The sequence below is a fragment of the Aspergillus pseudonomiae genome (genome assembly GCF_009193645.1).
Source record: "Aspergillus pseudonomiae strain CBS 119388 unplaced genomic scaffold BDV37scaffold_11, whole genome shotgun sequence".
Lineage (NCBI taxonomy): Eukaryota > Fungi > Ascomycota > Eurotiomycetes > Eurotiales > Aspergillaceae > Aspergillus > Aspergillus pseudonomiae.
In genome coordinates, this window is record NW_022476003.1 from 122183 (window position 1) to 140066 (window position 17884).

The following is a 17884-nucleotide window of genomic DNA, read 5'->3' on the forward strand; positions in this document are numbered from 1 at the left end:
ATGCGATTATCCGGAGAGAATGAGGTTGATTGCAGTTGATTTAGCCAAAGCGTAGAGATTTCCCATGCAGGAAAAAAGACGTCGATCATTCCCCTTTCGGTCTGGTTATGACTCGTGTACAGAATTTTCACGCTGGTCAACAAACCCCAGCGACGAAAGAGCGGAGAGCCTCCAGGTTATGGGCTGGGAATTGTGGAGAAAAGCCCACACCCCGGCTGGGCACCGTCTGGCGTTTGCTTGTCTTGATCCCGATGATTCGGAAGAATTTGCCGACTGGTTCCACATAGTGGTATTTTGAACCAGATCGCTTATAAGAGAAAAACGGGGTGGAGGTTTTGGAACGGTACTGACTACCTGAAGCCAAGAAACACTACGCTGCATCGTGGATGACGGTGCTGAACGGCAGTCGCAACGCTCCACTTACTGCGGCATTTTATTCTGCCATGATAGCTTCAATGTTAGGGCGTGGAAGACATAAATCCAGCATGTGTCCCGCTGAAAACTCTGTCCCTCTGGGCTGAATTTCATAGTCTCTCGGCCATATTGCAGCAATGCCGCCCTATTCTTCATATCTGGGTGCTTTCAGCGTCTTTGCGTCGGCCGCTTTGGGCGAGTCGCGATCGTCGTGGACTCTGGGACAGGGTATTGAAGTCAATTGGCAGTCGGGTTCCCAGCAACTGTCAATTGTGCAGGCCAATAAGACCCTGCTCGCTACCGTCCCTGGCCAGAACTTCCTCAGTGCAAGTGCTGGAAAAGAGCAATGGGTCGGTGCGAATGGCAATTTCAACTATACCAACGTTGATCTAAATCGTTGCCAGGGTCAAAATGTCACTGGAATCACTCACTCTCCGCGTGACGATAGTATTAATGGTGAGGATGTCTCCATCCAAGGATACCTGCAACAATGTGGGGATCAATCTATCGGGTATACCATGAGCTTCTGGGTGCCCAAGGCCCTTCCGGATCGTGTGGCTTTCAACATCAATGTCGAGCCTGGTCACAAGCGCACCTCTCCAATGAAAAAGCTATATGTAACCTTCAGTTCCGATGCCTCGGAGGACTTTTATGGTCTAGGTGCTCAGGCATCCTTTGCGTCCATGAAGAACCAGACTATCCCCATCTTCACCCGTGAACAGGGTGTGGGCCGTGGCGATCAGCCCATCACCGCGCTGGAAGATTCTCAGAGCTGGTTCAGTGGTGGTAATGAATTCACGACCTATACTGCCATCCCACAATATATCAGCTCCGCTGCGAGAGTTTTCTACCTTTGGGAAGAAGACACAGCCTTTGCTGAATTCGACTTCACTAAGCCCAATGCTGTGACTGTGCGATACGATGCTCTAACAGTTGGCGGGCACGTGATGCAGGCGGATAATATGCTCAATGCCATCACAATGCTCACCGACTATGTTGGCAAGATGCCTACCTTGCCCGAATGGGTCGATCACGGCGCCATCTTGGGTATTCAAGGCGGACAAGAAAAGGTGGAGCGCATCGTTAAAGAGGGTCTGAAGCAGGACTGCCCTGTTGCAGCAGTGTGGCTTCAAGATTGGTATGTTCTTCGAATGATTGAGCCTGTTAGAGAAACTTCGCTAACATCTGTAGGTCTGGCACCCACTCACAAGATGCACCATACGGCAACATGCAGATTTCTCGTCTCTGGTGGAACTGGGAATCCGACAGCAAACTGTACCCAACCTGGACTGAATTCGTGCAGGACCTTCGTGAAGAGTATGGCGTTAAGACCTTGGCCTACATCAATCCCTTCGTGGCCAATGTCAGCTCCAAGGCCGATGGTTACCGTCGCAACCTCTTCCTCGAGGCCACTAAGGGTGGATATATGGTTCAGAATTCGACCACGAATGGCACCGCCATTATCTCCAGTGGCAAGGGAATCCAGGCCGGCATTTTGGATCTTACAAACCAGAAGACACGCTCGTGGTTTGCTGATGTCCTCCGCAAGCAAGTTTGGAACGCCAACATCTCCGGTGTCATGTGGGATTTCGGAGAGTACACTCCCATCACCCCAGACACCAAGCTGGCGAACATTTCTTCAGATGCTTATTTCTATCACAACCAATACCCCCGTGACTGGGCTATATTCCAGCGCTCTGTGGCTAAGGAAATGCCCCTGTTCGACGAGATGGTCACATTCCACCGTTCTGCCTCGCTCGGCTCTAACCGCCACCTGAACCTGTTCTGGGTCGGAGATCAGACCACTGTCTGGGGTGTCAATGACGGCATCAAATCTGCCGTGACCATCATGGGCCAGATGGGTATTTCCGGCTATGCTCAGAGCCACTCTGACCTCGGTGGCTATACCACCGCCTTCCACCCACCTACCGTGGCCAACTCATCCGGCGCCATTGGACGTTCGGCAGAGATCCTCGGACGTTGGGGAGAACTGGCCGCAGTCTCCAGCGCGGTCTTCCGGTCTCATGAAGGAAACGTGCCCGAGGTCAACGCTCAGTTCTACAGCAACAGCTCCACATACTCCTACTACGCATACAACGCGCGGATGTTCAAGAGTCTCGGCCCCTACCGCCGTCAGGTTCTGAACACTGAAAGCAAGACCCGCGGCTGGCCTCTCCTGCGAATGCCAGTCCTTTACCACCCGGACGATTCCAAGGCCCGCCAGATCAGCTACCAGAGCTTCTACCTCGGCGCCGATCTTTACGTTGCTCCGGTGTTGGACCCCAAGACTACCAAGTTGAATGTGTATCTGCCCGGCACTGACCGAAACCGCACTTACACCCATGTCTGGTCCGGCAAGACTTACCACGCTGGACAGACAGTGCGTGTTGATGCACCTTATGGAAAGCCGGCTGTGTTTGTTGTCAACCATGCGCGTAGCCCTCAGCTGGATGTCTTTTTGGACTTTGTTCGCAAGGAGAATGGAACTGTCATTCGTGTTTAGATAATGGGATACATTTTACGAAATTATTAGAGGGGGATCAAAAATAGAATACCCAGCTTCTAAAGCTCTACTATCTTGACACTTTAATTATTTACAACTGTCATGGTGCCTGGCCTGAGCCTCTTGAACGTAAGATTATGTATACTAGCCTCAGTCTTAGTCTACTAGCCTTGTCACTTAGTGCAGCGGTAAACCTTATAATTCACTGTAAAGTCCCCTCATACGGTCTGGACTGGGGGATAAAGCTTCTTGTCATCTTTGAGTGCTCGGGGTATAGAGCATTGAGTCGGGTTGAAGTGAACACATGAAGGTCGTATATGCAGCGGTAAAGTCTACCCAACGGACACCACCACGCCAGTGGAACCCCTTGAAAGATCCTCTAACACCGTAATGGAAAGCAAATGTACAAAAGAACTAAAGAACAAAACCAATATAAACAAACATCAGTATATAGTCGTAGATTCCAGCCATACCCTTCAAGTCAGTTGCCGAATATATCAACAACCGCCGATTACGGAGCCCCCAGTTACCATCCCCGACTGATCCAGACAGCTTGTCCAAGTAAGGTGCTTATTCAGAACCTAATCTGAAGTGCCTTGACAGATTAGTTCACTAGAGGACCAGCTAGTAGCGAATACCTGGCTTCTATTGGATCATACTTAGCCTCAATTAACTCGGCATGCACGATCTGCATCTAAGATTATACTTGATCTCATTGGTCGTAGCAAGGATTTTGCATCCATAGATGTATGTACATACCCCGTACTCCGTACATGGGAGGTTGTGCTGCGCTATTATACTGATCAAGGATGATCTGTTTGTTCACTAGGTTCTTTTGGTTCTTCTGGAGTCCTGTTCCCGATGGGCTATGATAGGAAGACAACAGGCAACTGGCTTCTACTTCGTTTTGATATATTATATCAGGATTGTTGGTTTTCGCTCATGTATCAATACGTGTTCTAGAGCTCTCCGGTTTGAAAGTGATGAAATGGGGAGGTCTGTGGTTATTTTCACTTGGAGCACGACTCTATCACATCATGAAGTCAATCTATGGATTTCCGTTGAAACTGTGTTTTGGACAGGTCAATGGCGATGTGTTAAATCAGGTTGAAGAGCTTTGACCAGCTGGCTGGAGATATTCGAAGCGTCGATGTGAGGTTCTTGAACTCTTAGTCTTACGGAATTGATTCCACTACATGACACTCTTACGACAAATGCTCAGAAATTGCTTGAACGTGGTATAATGAAATTAATTAACTGGAATATAACAAGGCATCATGGTACAGTCATAACTTTTTCCCAAATCCCAATGCACATTACATTTACTTCTGGTTCTCGGGGCGAAGGGCACGGACGGCCTTTCCAGCGCGCCAGATCTCGAGATCACGGATGTCCTGCATCTCCTTCTCGTACTTCTCGCGGTAGTCCTTCTGGGAGTTGTAGTCCAGAGAACGCTGGGTCTCAGTGCCGTCACGCACGCTGTCGTAGAGCTCGTTGAAGAGGGGCTTGAGGTTGTCCTTGAAGCGGCTGGACCAGTCGATGGCACCACGACGGGCGGTGGTGGAGCAGGCAGCGTACATCCAGTCCATGCCGTTGGCACCGATCAAGGGGTAGAGAGACTGAGTGGCCTCCTCGACGGTCTCGTTGAAGGCCTCGGAGGGGCTGTGGCCACGCTCACGGAGGACCTCGTACTGGGCGAGGAACATACCGTGGATACCACCCATCAAGCAACCACGCTCACCGTAGAGGTCGGAGTAGACCTCCTTCTCGAAGGTGGTCTCGTAGAGGTAACCGGAACCGACAGCAACACCCATGGCGATGGCCTTCTCCTTGGCCTGGCCGGTGACGTCCTGGTAGACGGCGATGGAGGAGTTGATACCACGGCCCTCACGGAAGAGAGTGCGGACAGTACGGCCGGAGCCCTTGGGGGCGACGAGGATGACGTCAACATCCTTGGGGACCTCGACCTTGGTGAGATCCTTGAAGACGGGGGAGAAACCGTGAGAGAAGTAGAGGGTCTTGCCCTTGGTGATGAGGGGCTTGATGGCGGGCCAGGTCTCACTCTGGGCAGCATCGGAGAGCAGGTTCATGACAATGGAACCCTTCTCAATGGCGGTGTTAACGTCGAAGAGGTTCTTGCCGGGAACCCAGCCGTCCTGGACGGCCTCCTTCCAGGAAGCACCATCCTTACGGACACCAACGATGACGTTGAGGCCCTGGTCACGGAGGTTCAGACCCTGACCGTGACCCTGGGAACCGTAACCGATAAGAGCCAGAGTGTCATTCTTGAAGTACTCCTGGAGCTTCTCACGAGGCCAGTCCTCACGCTCGTAGACGGTCTCCTCGTGACCAGCGAAGGAAATGTTCTTGACACCACGGACGGGAGTAGAGGACAGAGTCACACGGGGGAGGGCATTGGCAGCAGCCTTAGCCAGGGCGGGACGAGGGAGGGCGGCGGAGACGACGGAGCGAGGAGCGGCAACACGGGCCAGGCGGAGGGCGCGGGGGAGTCCACGAGCAGCCATTGTGAATTGATATGGAGGAATTGAGGATGGAGGAAGGGCGGATGAGGGAAAGAGGGGAGATTGGAATGGGATTGATAGTAAAAGAGAATGGAGAAGAAGAGAGAAAGGGGAGAGCTGGAGGTGGATGTGACTCGCATTTTAAGCTGGTTGCTGGGGTCGTCGGGGCGGCACGTGATCCGGAGTTGCTGCGGACCTCCCCGGCCGATGTCGGATTGGAAGCTCCCTGATTGGCGGGGACAGCTCGAGCGGGATTATGTCAGCCCTCGATCGGGGCCGTTTTTGTCGTGCTGGAGGCTTCCTTGTAGTCATACTCTATCAGTCCGCACCTCGTTTCCGTGGAACGCTTGGGGCTGTCCCCCCGAAGTCGAACAATTAGTCTATGACAGAAAGACCCCTGATTAAACACATGGTGAGTCATGGGCTAGAATCTCCGATCTCGAACCAGAATCTGGTTACCCCACGTCTTTGTCTGGCATTTGCGATGTCTCTCATGCTACAAGTCCTATACTCCGGAGTCCGTACGTACAAACAATGGTCCATGCACTAACCCCAAAACAGGCCAGCAAACCCGATGCCTCAGGTGTCTGGCGGTAACTCTCCACAAAACCATCGCCAACGGGCCATATCATCAGAATTCGCGAGGAACATCTCTCTGCTCTGTTAAACTTTGCCCGCTGCAGCTGGTAGTCCCCACTCCCCATCATAATCTTTTCTCCTTAGTGGGTAATTTGGGTGATCTGGCAATAGTCTTCTCTTTTATCATCCTGACTATTTCCTAATTTACCCCCCAATCCTCGCTATGCGTTGACCATGACTTACTTATCCCGACTCGGTAATATACCAATCATTCAAACCCGGAAAGCGTTGCTTCTCCTGGACTTTCAAAATGACTTTGTGCGACAGTCGGGAGCTCTGCATGTGGCCAACACTGCCGAGTTCTTGGAAACGCTCCCCCAGTTAGCGAGCGCGTTCCGTCGTACTGGCGAAGTCATCTGGGTACGCACGCAATTTGAGTCGTGCCGACCATGGATCGGCCCAGACGAGCAGGAATATGTCGTGTTGGCCCCCGAGACGGCTACCAAACGACTTCGGTCGGATAAACCCCCTGGTCCAACAAGCGTAGATCCCCAAGACCCCGTGGATGAGGAGGCGTTTCTGTCGAGCGAAACATCCAAATGTTGTCGCCCGCAGACGCCAGGCGCACAGTTCCCCGCGCCTATTTTAGCCGCCATTGATGCCGAGTCGGACACCCTGGTAGACAAATCGGACTACTCCGCCTTGCAAAGTCAAGGCCTAATTCTGTCCCTCCGCACTCGTTTTGTGACGGAATTGTATCTGTGTGGCTCTCTGTGTAACGCGTCGGTGTATGCCACCGCTCTCGATGCCGTTCGGCACGGCTTCTCCGTCACCCTGATCGAAGATTGCCTCGGTTTCCGCAGCTTCCCCCGCTATGAAGAAGCAATGCGACGCATGGCCGACATATTCGGGGCGAATGGCATTACGACAGAGGAACTCTACGAAGAGCTCGATTGGCAGGAAACCGATGCCATCGCACGCAAAGGTGGACACAGACCGGTTCGGAATGCTACGTCCTCTGGGATTGAGGGGGTCATGGATGACCTTGACGTCAAGCCAGCCAAACCCGCCAAAATGGAAGAACCTGAACCAATGCCGCGGGTTCCCCCGCCCCGTGCTCTCGACGCCAGTCCAGGTGAAGACCCTCTGGAGGATCATGATGATATTTTGGCTTCAGTGGCTCGCACCCGCCACAGTCGAGCGGCGGAGAAGGCGCAGAAGGCGCGCGTGAAAGCGCGCCGAACGCAGAGGGTAGATTCGAAAACCGAATCCACATCGCGCATTGAAAGTCGACGAAGCACGAAATCCAAACCGTCGCGCGATATTCGCAAACCGGGAGATGCGATCGGGGAGGGCGATTCGCGTATCGTCTATGATTTGGATCTTCCCGCCAATGCTTTTGAACAGATCCGCACGGAGGTAGCCTGGCAGAAAATGTACCACATGTCTGGAGAGGTTCCGCGCCTCGTCGCCGTTCAAGGGCAGCCACTGTCGGATGGCTCCATCCCCATCTATCGCCACCCTGCCGACGAATCGCCGCCATTGCAGCCCTTCACGACCACGGTGGACCGAGTACGCATGATCGTGGAACGCATCCTGCGGCATCCCCTGAACCATGTCCTCATTCAGCTCTACCGTGACGGGCAAGACCGTATCTCAGAGCATTCCGACAAGACTCTGGACATCGTCCGTGGGTCCTCGATCTGCAATGTCAGCCTTGGCGCGCAGCGGGTGATGGTCCTCCGTAGCAAAGCCCAATCCCAAGAGGCCGAAGAGGGGGAGTCCAGTCGGGCGACACAGCGGGTGCCGATGCCCCATGAATCCCTTTTCATTCTCGGCGAGAAAACCAATATGCGATGGCTCCACGGTATTCGTCCCGACAAACGCCCCGACACGGAGAAGTCCATGGAAGAACGAGCTTACGGGGGCGAGCGAATCTCGCTCACCTTCCGCCAAATTGGCACGTTCTTGAATCCCGCCGGCGACACAATCTGGGGTCAGGGCGCTGTGTCCAAAAGTCAGGACCAGGCCAATGCTGTGATCCATGGCAATCCCACGGAGACGGAGCGGCTCATTCGCGCATTCGGGGAAGAAAATCACGCGATTGACTTTGACTGGGACGCCGTCTACGGGGCAGGGTTCGATGGGGTTAACTTTGTCACTGCGTCGGCGAACAAGCTCGTCGCCGGCGAAGATGTTGTGGCCAATCTGCGAGTGCTGCTCTGTCTGAGTGAGCATGGCATCCGGTACAATCTGGAGACCCCCAGCAGCGGGCGGAACGCTGGACCTTTGTATGTCGATACGGACGGCACCAAGGTTTCTGGGGATATCAATATTCTGACCCACTTGAGCCGGCGTTCTACGGAGTCAAACCGACCCGGGGTAGAACCATTGCATGGGGGTGATCGATTCGCGGAGATTGGCGAACTCTTGAAGAGCTGGCGTGAGCATCAGAAAGAAGAAGAAGAGGGTCATCTGCGGGCTTTGGATACATGGGAGCGGGCCCTGATTGGCAAGTATTATTTGGACGGGCCCACGTTTGGGCTGGACGACTGTGCACTTTGGCCGGTCTTGAGGGAGATTGTACAAGCCCGTGGGCCATTCTCAGTGAAGGCCTATCGCAACTTGGCCCAGTACTACCAGCGGGTCGAGAACCGTGGCTTTGTCAAGAAATCGCTGGAGGAGTTGAGCTAGTCTTGTTTACACGTTGGTTCCGATCTATTTCACGATACGAAGTTATGAAGACCATGGCGTACCTATAATGCCGACGGATCTGGAATCTGTCTTTACCCAAATTGTCATTTGGAAGCGTGGGTATCGAGAACTATATACATAATACGCTATAGCATATTCCCTGCCAATCCACTATTTCGCCACAAGCATTACCATCTACAGACAGTCGCCCGGGAAATCCGTACTGGTCAAGACATCCTTGAGCGCGACATTGCTGCATGCCACCGCTTTCAGGAACGCATCCGCCACGACCTGCGCCCCTTCCGGGCTGGTATGGGTGTGGTCATTGGGGTAGTAGGAGTTGACCGTGTCCGCCCCTAGTGCCTCATACCGGGCGGCCACGTAAGCGCCGTGGTCCACATAGTCCACGCCCGCCGTTTCGGCCGCCAACCGAGCGTACTCGACAAAGCGAGACGGCGAATAGACATACTCGCCCGTCTCCCAGACATTGTTCGGGGTCTGGCTGGAGATAAGGACCTTGGCTCCTTTGCCCACGAAGGTCTTGGACGCGTTCTCCAAGTATGCTGGGAACGTGAGGACGGTTTCCGCTTGGCCGTCGTAGACGGTCTCACACGTCTCCGAGCCCGTCCCGGGGCAGTCGGTGCGACCGTTGTCGGTGCTCAACGAGCCCCCGTCGTTGTGTCCGAACTCAATCACCACGTAGTCACCTTCTTGCAGGACGTCGGCGATGGCATCGAAGCGGCCTTCGCGGGTATAGGAGCGGGCGCTACGGCCGCCGATCGCTTTGTTGGAGACGGTGACAGATACGTCGTCGACATAACTTCCCCACCCTGCATTTGTCAGTTCGCATTCCACGCGCGGTGCTGTTCGGGGCATTCTCACCGTCGGTGCCTGATCCGCCGCCGTTTGCAGCCATGGTCGAGTCCCCAGCCAGATAGATGGTGGCACCCAGGACGCCGGGAAGAAGGGACAGCGGCAGAAGGACGGATCTCATGATGAAAATCGAGATATTCTGTAATGAGAGTAGTAGTAATAGTACAGTGAAGAATCTATGGACAATCAACCACAAGCACACGACCAGCTCCAAGCTATTTATACCCAAGGCCAAGTCCACACACAACCCCTGCCACGGAATATCTACATGTAGAAACGGAAAAAAGGCCCAGGAGTACAAACCAAATCAAAATAAAAATTAAAGAACAAAATAAAATAAAAAAAAAACACCCATCTCCAACCTCCCAATCACCACAACCCCCATCTCAGGTACCAAAAAGCGTATCAGCCACGGACCGACGGAAGTTTCACCCCTTCTCCTCCCCAAACACACAACGCCGCAGGAGCAGAACCCAACCCCACCCCTCCGTCACTTGTACATAGTTTAACCAGTACTCGGGGTCGATCTCGTCGTACCCCCGTCGTGCATAGATTAGCCCGCGGTTCTATTTGTGGGAACCGACGCCCCGTCCCTCCCCCGCATATATTATTAGTGGAAAACGGGGAAGCTTATCCGCTCCGTGAAGAATCACTCGAGTGACGTGCTTGCCGGGCTGCCCTTGTGGCCCCGCCTTGAGCAATACGAGGCCCTTTGCTGGTTTTTTCCACCAACGGGTTATTGTTCGGGGATGTGGAAGTTCGGGGTGTTTTGGACCGAGGGGATGTAGGTATAGTCTTCTAGTAGTTATATGGTACAGGGTGTAGGATGGTTGTTCTTGAGTAGAGAGAGGCTGGTATCCGAGGTCAATCAATAGGTCTGATGTATGATACAGTACTATCTAGTCCCATGCAAATTACCCCGATATAGATATCTACAGCAGTATCGATGGTAATGATCACAGCTTCTCAAACGTAGGCTTCCTCTTCTGAATCCCCGACAGCAACGCCGCACTGACATCCTTCGTCTGCAGCGCAGCACTGTTCCAGACACTCGTATACCGAAGACCTAAATAGCAAGTCAGCACACTTTCGCAAACCCTAGCCAGCACCAACGCAACAACAAGAAGGACATATATCAAAAAAAGAAAAAAGAAAGAAAAGAAGGGAAAAGGAAAAAGAAAACATACCATCCGCCACACTCCGATCCCGACTCCAGTTCAGAATATCCTTCGTCCCAAACACAGCAACCGGACTCTTACTAGCAATCAACCCGGCGATCTCCAGCGCCCCCTTCAGCACTTCCTCCTTACTGCCAAACACCTGACTTACAAACCCAACCCGCTGCGCCTCCTCGGCCCCAAACACCCTCGCACTCAGCGCCACCTCCTTCACCCACCCAAAATTCCCCACCACCTTCGGTAACCGACTCAGCGTCCCGATATCCGCCGCAAGACCGATATCCACCTCCTTCACGGCGAACTTGGTGTCCGCGGCACAGAGCCGCACATCGGCCGCCGTGGCGATGTCGACCGCCAGGCCGAGCGAGAAGCCATGCATGGCCACAATGACGGGTTTCTCGCAGCGCTCGATAGCCGAGATGCAATCCTGGAAGGAGGTGATGTGGCGGCGCAGGTGGAAGGCTTTGCGGGCGGGATCCGTTTGGCTGTCGTCGTCCGAGGAGAGGAGGCCCTGGCTGGCGGCTTTGACGTCCAATCCGGCTGTGAAGGCTTTGGGGCCGGCGCCGGAGAGGACGATAGCTCTGACGGTTGGGGAGTGAGAGAGGTGGTTGAAGATTGTGTGGAGTTCGAGCCACATGCTTTTGTTTTCCGTGTGGTTAGCTTCTGGGCAGGGTTTTTTGGAATTGGGGTTGGAGTTACGCTTCAAAGAAGGAGTTCATTTTGTCGGCACGGTTGATCTCGACGTGCGCGACATGTTCTTGGGGGTAGGTTATGTTGAAGTATTTGGGGTTTAGGGAGGTCGTCATTTTGGATTGCTGGTTTGTGTTGGGGATATGTGGTTTTTGGTGTTATTGGTGGTACCAAGGGTTGACTGTTGGGCTGTACAATGAAGGATATAGATTGGAATGATATATACAGTGCCAATATACTGATACGTACAACAATGTGGGTATATGCAGGAGAAGAATTGGAGGACTTGGAACGAAGATGATGATCTGATAACCGTCGGTTGAACTTCACATGCCTCGGTTCACGGAAATGGTCCACGCTTTCGTGGTCGTATCCATGGATCGGAGCATTCCAGGCTATTACTCAATTCAGTGGATGGGGTAGTTATAAGTACTTATGGTGTATGTCATACTTGGAATGTTCATGTTCATGGTGTATGTGTCTGCATACTTTTGTCTACATGTTGTGTTGTTGACTTGCATTGAGTTGGATCGAGAGGGGAAATGCACATGATGTCATTTGATCACATAATCATTTATGCGGCTTGGCATTCACGTGGCTTAGTCAGATGTGTATAATTCGTCTGTTACTACGGGTGTTCCTACGTTTGTAGAGCTTTACTGGAGAGAAGTTCAAATAGAGAATTAATTAGACGGTGAACTGATAAAGTACAAAGAGGCAGAATTAAGAAATGCCAGCAAATCCATCATCCACCACCATCACACTCCAGAGTCAAAGGAATGAAAACGAATCAACATCTTCAACTTCAACGACTGAGGTAGACTTTTTTTTTGGTTTTTGGTTTTTTCGGTCGAATTAAATAAAAGTCAAACGGGAAATTATCACTGTCGATGATGCTCAACCTGATTGCCCAACTCCCATGCTAGGTCGTAACTCGTTTCATCTCGCGGCTCGTTTACTCGATGGTGATCTTCTTGCCAGTATAGGCAGCAGCCTTAGGCACGACCAAGGACAGGATACCGTTTTTAAGGCTGGCCTTGACGTTTTCCTGGTCGACACGAGACGGGAAGGTGAAGGTGCGGTGGAATTCGCCGACAGAGCGCTCGCTGACCCAGAAGCGAGGCTTGTCCTCGGCCTTGGTCACTGCCTTGCTCTCGCCCTCCGCCTCCTTGGTTTCGCCGGCCTCAGGGGTATGGTATTCGCGCTCAGAGCGGCCCTTAATCACGAGGGTCTGCGGGTCAGAGAATTGAATGTCGATGTCCTTCTGAGCAATGCCAGGGAGTTCACCGTCGAAGTGGTAGGCATCGTCGGTCTCACGGACGTCGAAGCGAGGTGCGAAGGAGCGCACGCTGGACACCTGGCCACGGCTCTGGCGGTGAGTGTCGTAGTCGTCCAAGAGACGGAAGAGAGGAGAGAAGTCGCCAGCGGTAGGCATGGTTCGGAAGAGAGACATCTTGGTGGTTTGTTGAGGTAGGGTGTTTAGAAGAGTAAGTAGAGGCAGGTTTGTTCTGGTAGAAGTAGTAGTGGAAGAAGTGTTTGGTTTGTAGGCGATTGCTGTTGTTCTTGTGTTTGATTGCTGTTGTTCTGATGGAGAGAAGTGCAAACTCGACGAGGCCTTGTGCCCCCTTATATGTCTTGTCAGCCATGTTCCAGAAACTGCGATTCACCAACAGCTGACGTGCTGGTGGCATCACTTCAGGATGACCTGGACGGTGCCTGAGGTGTCGAGACGTTTCGAGCTTCCACTGGGCGCCTCTGGTTGGTGCGGGAGCCTTCTGGGCGTTTCGATGTTGTCACGTGATGGCGATCGCCGTTGGAACCGCTGGAGCAACTGCGCTTCCCCAGGTGGAGTCTCCGTCCGGCTAGAACCTTGACCCTTGGATAGCCCGTACCTTCAATCATACGACGTCTGCAGTGCGATTCGATTTGATTGGCTGTGGGACCTCTAGATGGCGATTCGTAGTTTGGATATCTAGAAAGTACTGTACACTCTTCACACTCGTCACCTGGTTCTGGACACTTTCAAAGAACTGAAAAACAGGGAATCCCATGCCAGATCAATACATAGAAGGATCTTCTATACGTCAACTCCAGTTCTATGCGAGCACTAAGCAAGTAACAATCAATACTGTTGGCAAGCTTGAAGTTCCTCGGCCTTTCTCTTGATGCCGATCCGAGACAATGTGATGGGAAGCACTGAGCCCATCGTTGCCACTTCCTTGGACCAAATCTTCCTTTGTATCAGCCCTGTTGGCCAGGGTGAGTCATTGGCCGATTACATGATAGACATACGTGGTGCCTCGTGAATTCACCATATGGAGGTGTTCTCTTTCGATTTTTGGTAGTTGTAGAACGGTCGCGATGTCGTACGACACTTCGAATCATCCTCATCCCTCCCGGGTATAACGACCAAAGGATGGCGTCGGTGTGGATGCAATGCGATGGAGATATATTGAAATATCCAAATTCATTCATCGGATTCCGACTCATCGGGTTGCATGACTTTTTCATCGAGTTCCTGCGCGTCGTCAGTATAGTCACCAACCGAACCGTCTTCTGAAGCATACCCTTCCCAGCCGGATCTTCAGGTTTTGCAGTTGGCTTTCCTTGATAACCAGGTGGCGGTCATCATCTAGGTCCTCCACGATGTAGTCGTGTCTTTCTTCGTCGTACTTCAGGATAATGGCTTTCACGGATGGATCGCATTCGATCAGGACTCCTGTCGGAACCTCATGTTAGCTCGGTCGGAAGGGATGGTAGAGGCCATATGCGCATACCTCGAACAGCACGTGGCATTTTGGTAGATTATAGGGCGGTACAAATCCAGTAGTTGATCCAGCGGGTGCGTAAATGTGTAGCAAGTCGCAAAAGCGATAAGATCACAATGATCGCGGAGAAAATCTGCAGAACATCTTCGGCCTTACCGCCAAGACCGTGTCAGGCACCAAGGCTGCAAGATTATGCTATGGACTCACCGTTCTGTAGAGGCATATTCCATCTAGCAAGAGATAGATTTCTGGGCATATATACATTCTTTGAATTTATTTTAATATGGTTTACTTGGATATTGCCTAGTGTACCAATATTCTGGGATATCTGGCATTTTGGTTGTAGGGGATGTGAAATAGGGTAGGATGGCCTATAGAAAGATATATATCTTTGAGTTGTGAACAGTGCGATATAGAAGATTACCGGTCGCCACATCGCAGAGCCTTGTGTAAGGATCTCTAGCCATCTTTAACATATAGTACATGCTTAACAAATACATCCAACCAGAAAATACTCCTCTAACCCCTCAATTGCTCTCAAAAACTTACATGGAAGACTGAACCCTGTCCAGCGTCTCTCTGATTATTTGCTAGCTTAATATTATTAACTACATAGCAGGTTTTCAACAATCGGCCGGATGGTGTAGTTGGTTATCACGTATCGTTAACACCGATAAGGTCCTGGGATCGAGCCCCAGTCTGGTCATTGCTTTTTGCTTTTTGGCACCATTGCTAGTGATTCTACGCATCTATCTCTTGTCTCCTCTTCCATCTTCTCCTTTTATTCTCTTCTACCAATGCAACACATTTCCTTTCAGTACCCCACGTCTATTTCCGTGGTACATCCTAGTATCTTGGCACCTATTAACCGTTGTTGATCCTTGATTATCTTATCTCCGGCCTTGATTATAAATGCACATCCGGCGCCATCCCGTAGTGCTTATTTAAGTATTTGTGCATATTTCCCCAGAAAAGCACGTGTGAATCTTCTTCTTGCACGTCATCTCAATTGGTAGCGATATATGCCCAATTGAGGGGAAATTCGAGATCTTCCTCCCGACTACCTTCCAGTCTTTCAGAGCCTTATACCATGGTTGCAGAACAACATACGGAGGAATTGCCCTCGGAGGCAACGCCTCTCCTCAATAATTCGCCGGCCGAGTTAGACGAGAGCAATGTTCCTATCTCATTCCCCAGAGGTTTTACAATTGTGTCGGCAATGGGACTTCTCCTCTTCACCCAAGGTATTCCCGACCTAGCATGCAACCGCCTTGGGGCTGCAAATGACTGAGCCCGATCATAGCTACGAACATGTCCATGATGACAACGGCCCAGTCGGATATTGCAGCAGATCTAGACGCGTTTTCAGAAACAACATGGTTTACTTCAGCCTATCTAGTATGTTAAGCTCATGGTAATAGCCTGTGCAGAGTCTCTGAGTTAACCCGCCTTTATCGGTAGATAGCACTGTCTAGTGTCACCCCACTTGCTGGTCGACTCTCCCAAATATTTACTCCCCGTGTATACGTTCTCTTCTCTTGTGTACTTCTATCGATAGGTCTTTTCATCACCGCAGCTGCTGGAAATCTCACCGTCTTCCTTCTGGGGCGGGCACTTACTGGATGTGGAGGCGGCGGTATAATGGTCACAACAATAATCCTTACACTTGACCTGACCAGCAAAAAGCGGAGAGGGTTATACATTGGGCTGATCAATGTTGGCATGACGACCGGTGTCTCTACCGGTGCGGTGCTGGCTGGATTACTAACGCCGGCCTTTGGATGGGTAGGTTGCCCTAATACTTTCTCTCAAGACCCTCACTAAAAATTCCACCAGCGCATTATCTTCTGGTTTCAAGCGCCACTTTGCCTCATTCTGGGCCCTATTCAGTACCTTGCTATACCCCCTAGTTCAACGGATAACGAGCCCCTCTGGGGTCGTGCCTTGGTACGGAAACTGGCTAAAGTCGACTATGGCGGAGCCTTAGCTTTGGTAAGAACACATCGGCAAGCTAACGTGGTAGCAGCTGCTGACTGTCCATAGAGTATCTCTGTCTTCTTGCTTCTCTTCAGCCTTGCCTCGCCAGAGATTCAACTTGTACCGTTGATCTTGTGCCTTGTCCCCTTCGCCGTATTTTTGTTGATTGAATCCCGATTTACGTCGGAGCCCATAATCCCGGTAGAAGTCCTTGGCATGCGAAGTGTTGTCTTGACCTGTCTCTCAGGCCTTGCTTCAATGATGGCCCGCTGGTCAGTTCTCTTCTTCACACCCGTGTACGCAATGGTCGTCCGAAACTGGTCCCCGGCTTCTGCCGGCCTGATCCTAGTGCCGACAAACGCTGGTTTTGGTCTTGGAGGCCTTCTTGTAGGCTGGTTGCATATTCGCAAAACCGGAAGTTATTATATGTGAGGGCTACCGATCCATGCCCTGCTGCTATCACCCCTGCTGACTCCTTCAAACACAAATAGTTCGAATATCATCGTTTTCTTGTCGTTTGCACTGGCGAACCTCGTCCTCGCAATTCTCTCAACACCTACCTCGCCTACTATCGTCTATCTGGCCGTGACATTCTTGGACGGTCTTGCGGCCGGCGCCTTGATGAACTACAGCTTATCCCATCTACTGCATCTCACCAGACCAGACGTGCATTATGTCGTGAGCGCCCTGATCGCCATGTCGAGAGGCTTCGCGGGAAGCTTTGGCTCTGCCATTGGCGGAGGATTCTTCCAACGCGAGTTGAAGACATCCTTGGAGACCGGTTTCGCAGCCCATGGTCTACCCGAACGGGATGAACTTATCCGCAAGCTGCTCGGTAGCCCGGCCCTGGTAAAGAGATTAACTGGGGTTGAAAGGTTAGTCGCAGTACAGAGCTATGAACAAGCGGTTAAAACGCTGCTCCTGGGAAGCTGTGTTCTGGCCCTGGCAGCAACGGTCGCCCAAGCGGGCACAGGCTGGAGACCTGCCCGGGATGATGGAAAAGTAAGAGATGATCTCGAGGATACTGGAGACCGGGAGTAGAATCCCGCTTTTCTCTTTTTCGAAGACTGTATATATTGCTATGAATTTGTTTCTCGGTGGGTAATTTATGTCTGTTCGGGATTGTTGAGCGGCCAGATACATTGAAAGATGGTATCCTTTCGTACAGTGGCGAATCCTACCCAAGCTGTGCATAGAGGTAGTCATCATTTGAAACATATACTCCATAGCCATGAAGAGTGTGATCGTATAAGTAAGAGAAGGTGGCTAAAGTCCATACAAAGGTACTCAAGCTAACCATCCACTCGACACAGTTTAGGTCAAGTCGGGCACTATGACACAACCACCCCCGAATGAGTTTATGCTGGTAGAACAGAGTTGATCGTGATGCCACATGCCTGCATAACATGCACACATGGGAAAACATATTGGTGTAGATTCGACCAAGGTAGTGCGGATGGCCATTTGCATGGATTACATTATCTCGGCGGATGATATCCGCAAAATCTGATTATTACAATCTCAACATCAATTTCGGCTCAACGGTTTTCTCCCCTCCTTGGGCTCTCATATGAAAGAGAATGAACCTTAAAATGATAAATAAAGTCCTGCAATACGTAGTTGCCAACGCCGGTAACCTGTAACTTAGAATTCTGAGTCCATCAGACCTACCGACAACATGCTCTC

General features: G+C 51.6%; 8 protein-coding genes and 1 non-coding gene across 9 annotated transcripts; 4 read left to right on the top strand and 5 right to left on the bottom strand.

Moving 5' to 3' along the window:
- Positions 1-551: 551 nt before the first annotated feature.
- On the top strand, positions 552-2994 carry BDV37DRAFT_290681 (glycosyl hydrolases family 31-domain-containing protein; the record flags this gene model as incomplete). Its single annotated transcript, XM_032088771.1, has 2 exons — positions 552-1552; positions 1606-2994. 2 exons carry the CDS (start codon positions 552-554, stop codon positions 2915-2917), a joined length of 2313 nt encoding a protein of 770 aa, XP_031944690.1. The 3' UTR covers positions 2918-2994.
- A 1148-nt stretch (positions 2995-4142) lies between these two features.
- On the bottom strand, positions 4143-5509 carry BDV37DRAFT_240896 (Ketol-acid reductoisomerase). Its single transcript, XM_032081116.1, has one exon. It carries the CDS (start codon positions 5440-5442, stop codon positions 4240-4242), a length of 1203 nt encoding a protein of 400 aa, XP_031944691.1. The 5' UTR covers positions 5443-5509; the 3' UTR covers positions 4143-4239.
- Positions 5510-6121: 612 nt separating this feature from the next.
- On the top strand, positions 6122-8810 carry BDV37DRAFT_17597 (isochorismatase family protein family). The gene has a single exon (XM_032079413.1). It carries the CDS (start codon positions 6253-6255, stop codon positions 8710-8712), a length of 2460 nt encoding a protein of 819 aa, XP_031944692.1. The 5' UTR covers positions 6122-6252; the 3' UTR covers positions 8713-8810.
- Positions 8810-10046, bottom strand: BDV37DRAFT_17611 (rhamnogalacturonan acetylesterase RgaE). Its single transcript, XM_032079414.1, has 2 exons — positions 9595-10046; positions 8810-9542 (listed from the first exon to the last, which is right to left on the bottom strand). Exons 1-2 carry the CDS (start codon positions 9704-9706, stop codon positions 8908-8910), a joined length of 747 nt encoding a protein of 248 aa, XP_031944693.1. The 5' UTR covers positions 9707-10046; the 3' UTR covers positions 8810-8907.
- A 49-nt stretch (positions 10047-10095) lies between these two features.
- On the bottom strand, positions 10096-12140 carry BDV37DRAFT_240900 (enoyl-CoA hydratase/isomerase family protein). The gene is made up of 4 exons (XM_032081117.1): positions 11905-12140; positions 11463-11848; positions 10773-11401; positions 10096-10651 (listed from the first exon to the last, which is right to left on the bottom strand). Exons 2-4 carry the CDS (start codon positions 11567-11569, stop codon positions 10542-10544), a joined length of 846 nt encoding a protein of 281 aa, XP_031944694.1. The 5' UTR covers positions 11570-11848; positions 11905-12140; the 3' UTR covers positions 10096-10541.
- Positions 12141-12408: 268 nt separating this feature from the next.
- On the bottom strand, positions 12409-12906 carry BDV37DRAFT_269179 (Hsp20/alpha crystallin family protein; the record flags this gene model as incomplete). The annotated part of the gene is made up of 1 exon (XM_032084315.1): positions 12409-12906. The coding sequence occupies one exon, from the start codon at positions 12904-12906 to the stop codon at positions 12409-12411; it is 498 nt and encodes a 165-aa protein (XP_031944695.1).
- A 1014-nt stretch (positions 12907-13920) lies between these two features.
- On the bottom strand, positions 13921-14249 carry tfb5 (TFIIH complex subunit TFB5; the record flags this gene model as incomplete). The annotated part of the gene is made up of 3 exons (XM_032086434.1): positions 13921-13971; positions 14021-14172; positions 14231-14249. 3 exons carry the CDS (start codon positions 14247-14249, stop codon positions 13921-13923), a joined length of 222 nt encoding a protein of 73 aa, XP_031944696.1.
- A 604-nt stretch (positions 14250-14853) lies between these two features.
- BDV37DRAFT_t46 lies at positions 14854-14927 on the top strand. Its single transcript has one exon. It is a non-coding gene; the product is annotated as a tRNA-Val (tRNA).
- A 267-nt stretch (positions 14928-15194) lies between these two features.
- Positions 15195-17880, top strand: BDV37DRAFT_240911 (putative MFS multidrug transporter). Its single transcript, XM_032081118.1, has 6 exons — positions 15195-15465; positions 15525-15619; positions 15683-16006; positions 16058-16213; positions 16265-16626; positions 16690-17880. The coding sequence occupies exons 1-6, from the start codon at positions 15312-15314 to the stop codon at positions 17237-17239; spliced, it is 1641 nt and encodes a 546-aa protein (XP_031944697.1). The 5' UTR covers positions 15195-15311; the 3' UTR covers positions 17240-17880.
- The last annotated feature ends 4 nt before the right edge of the window (positions 17881-17884 follow it).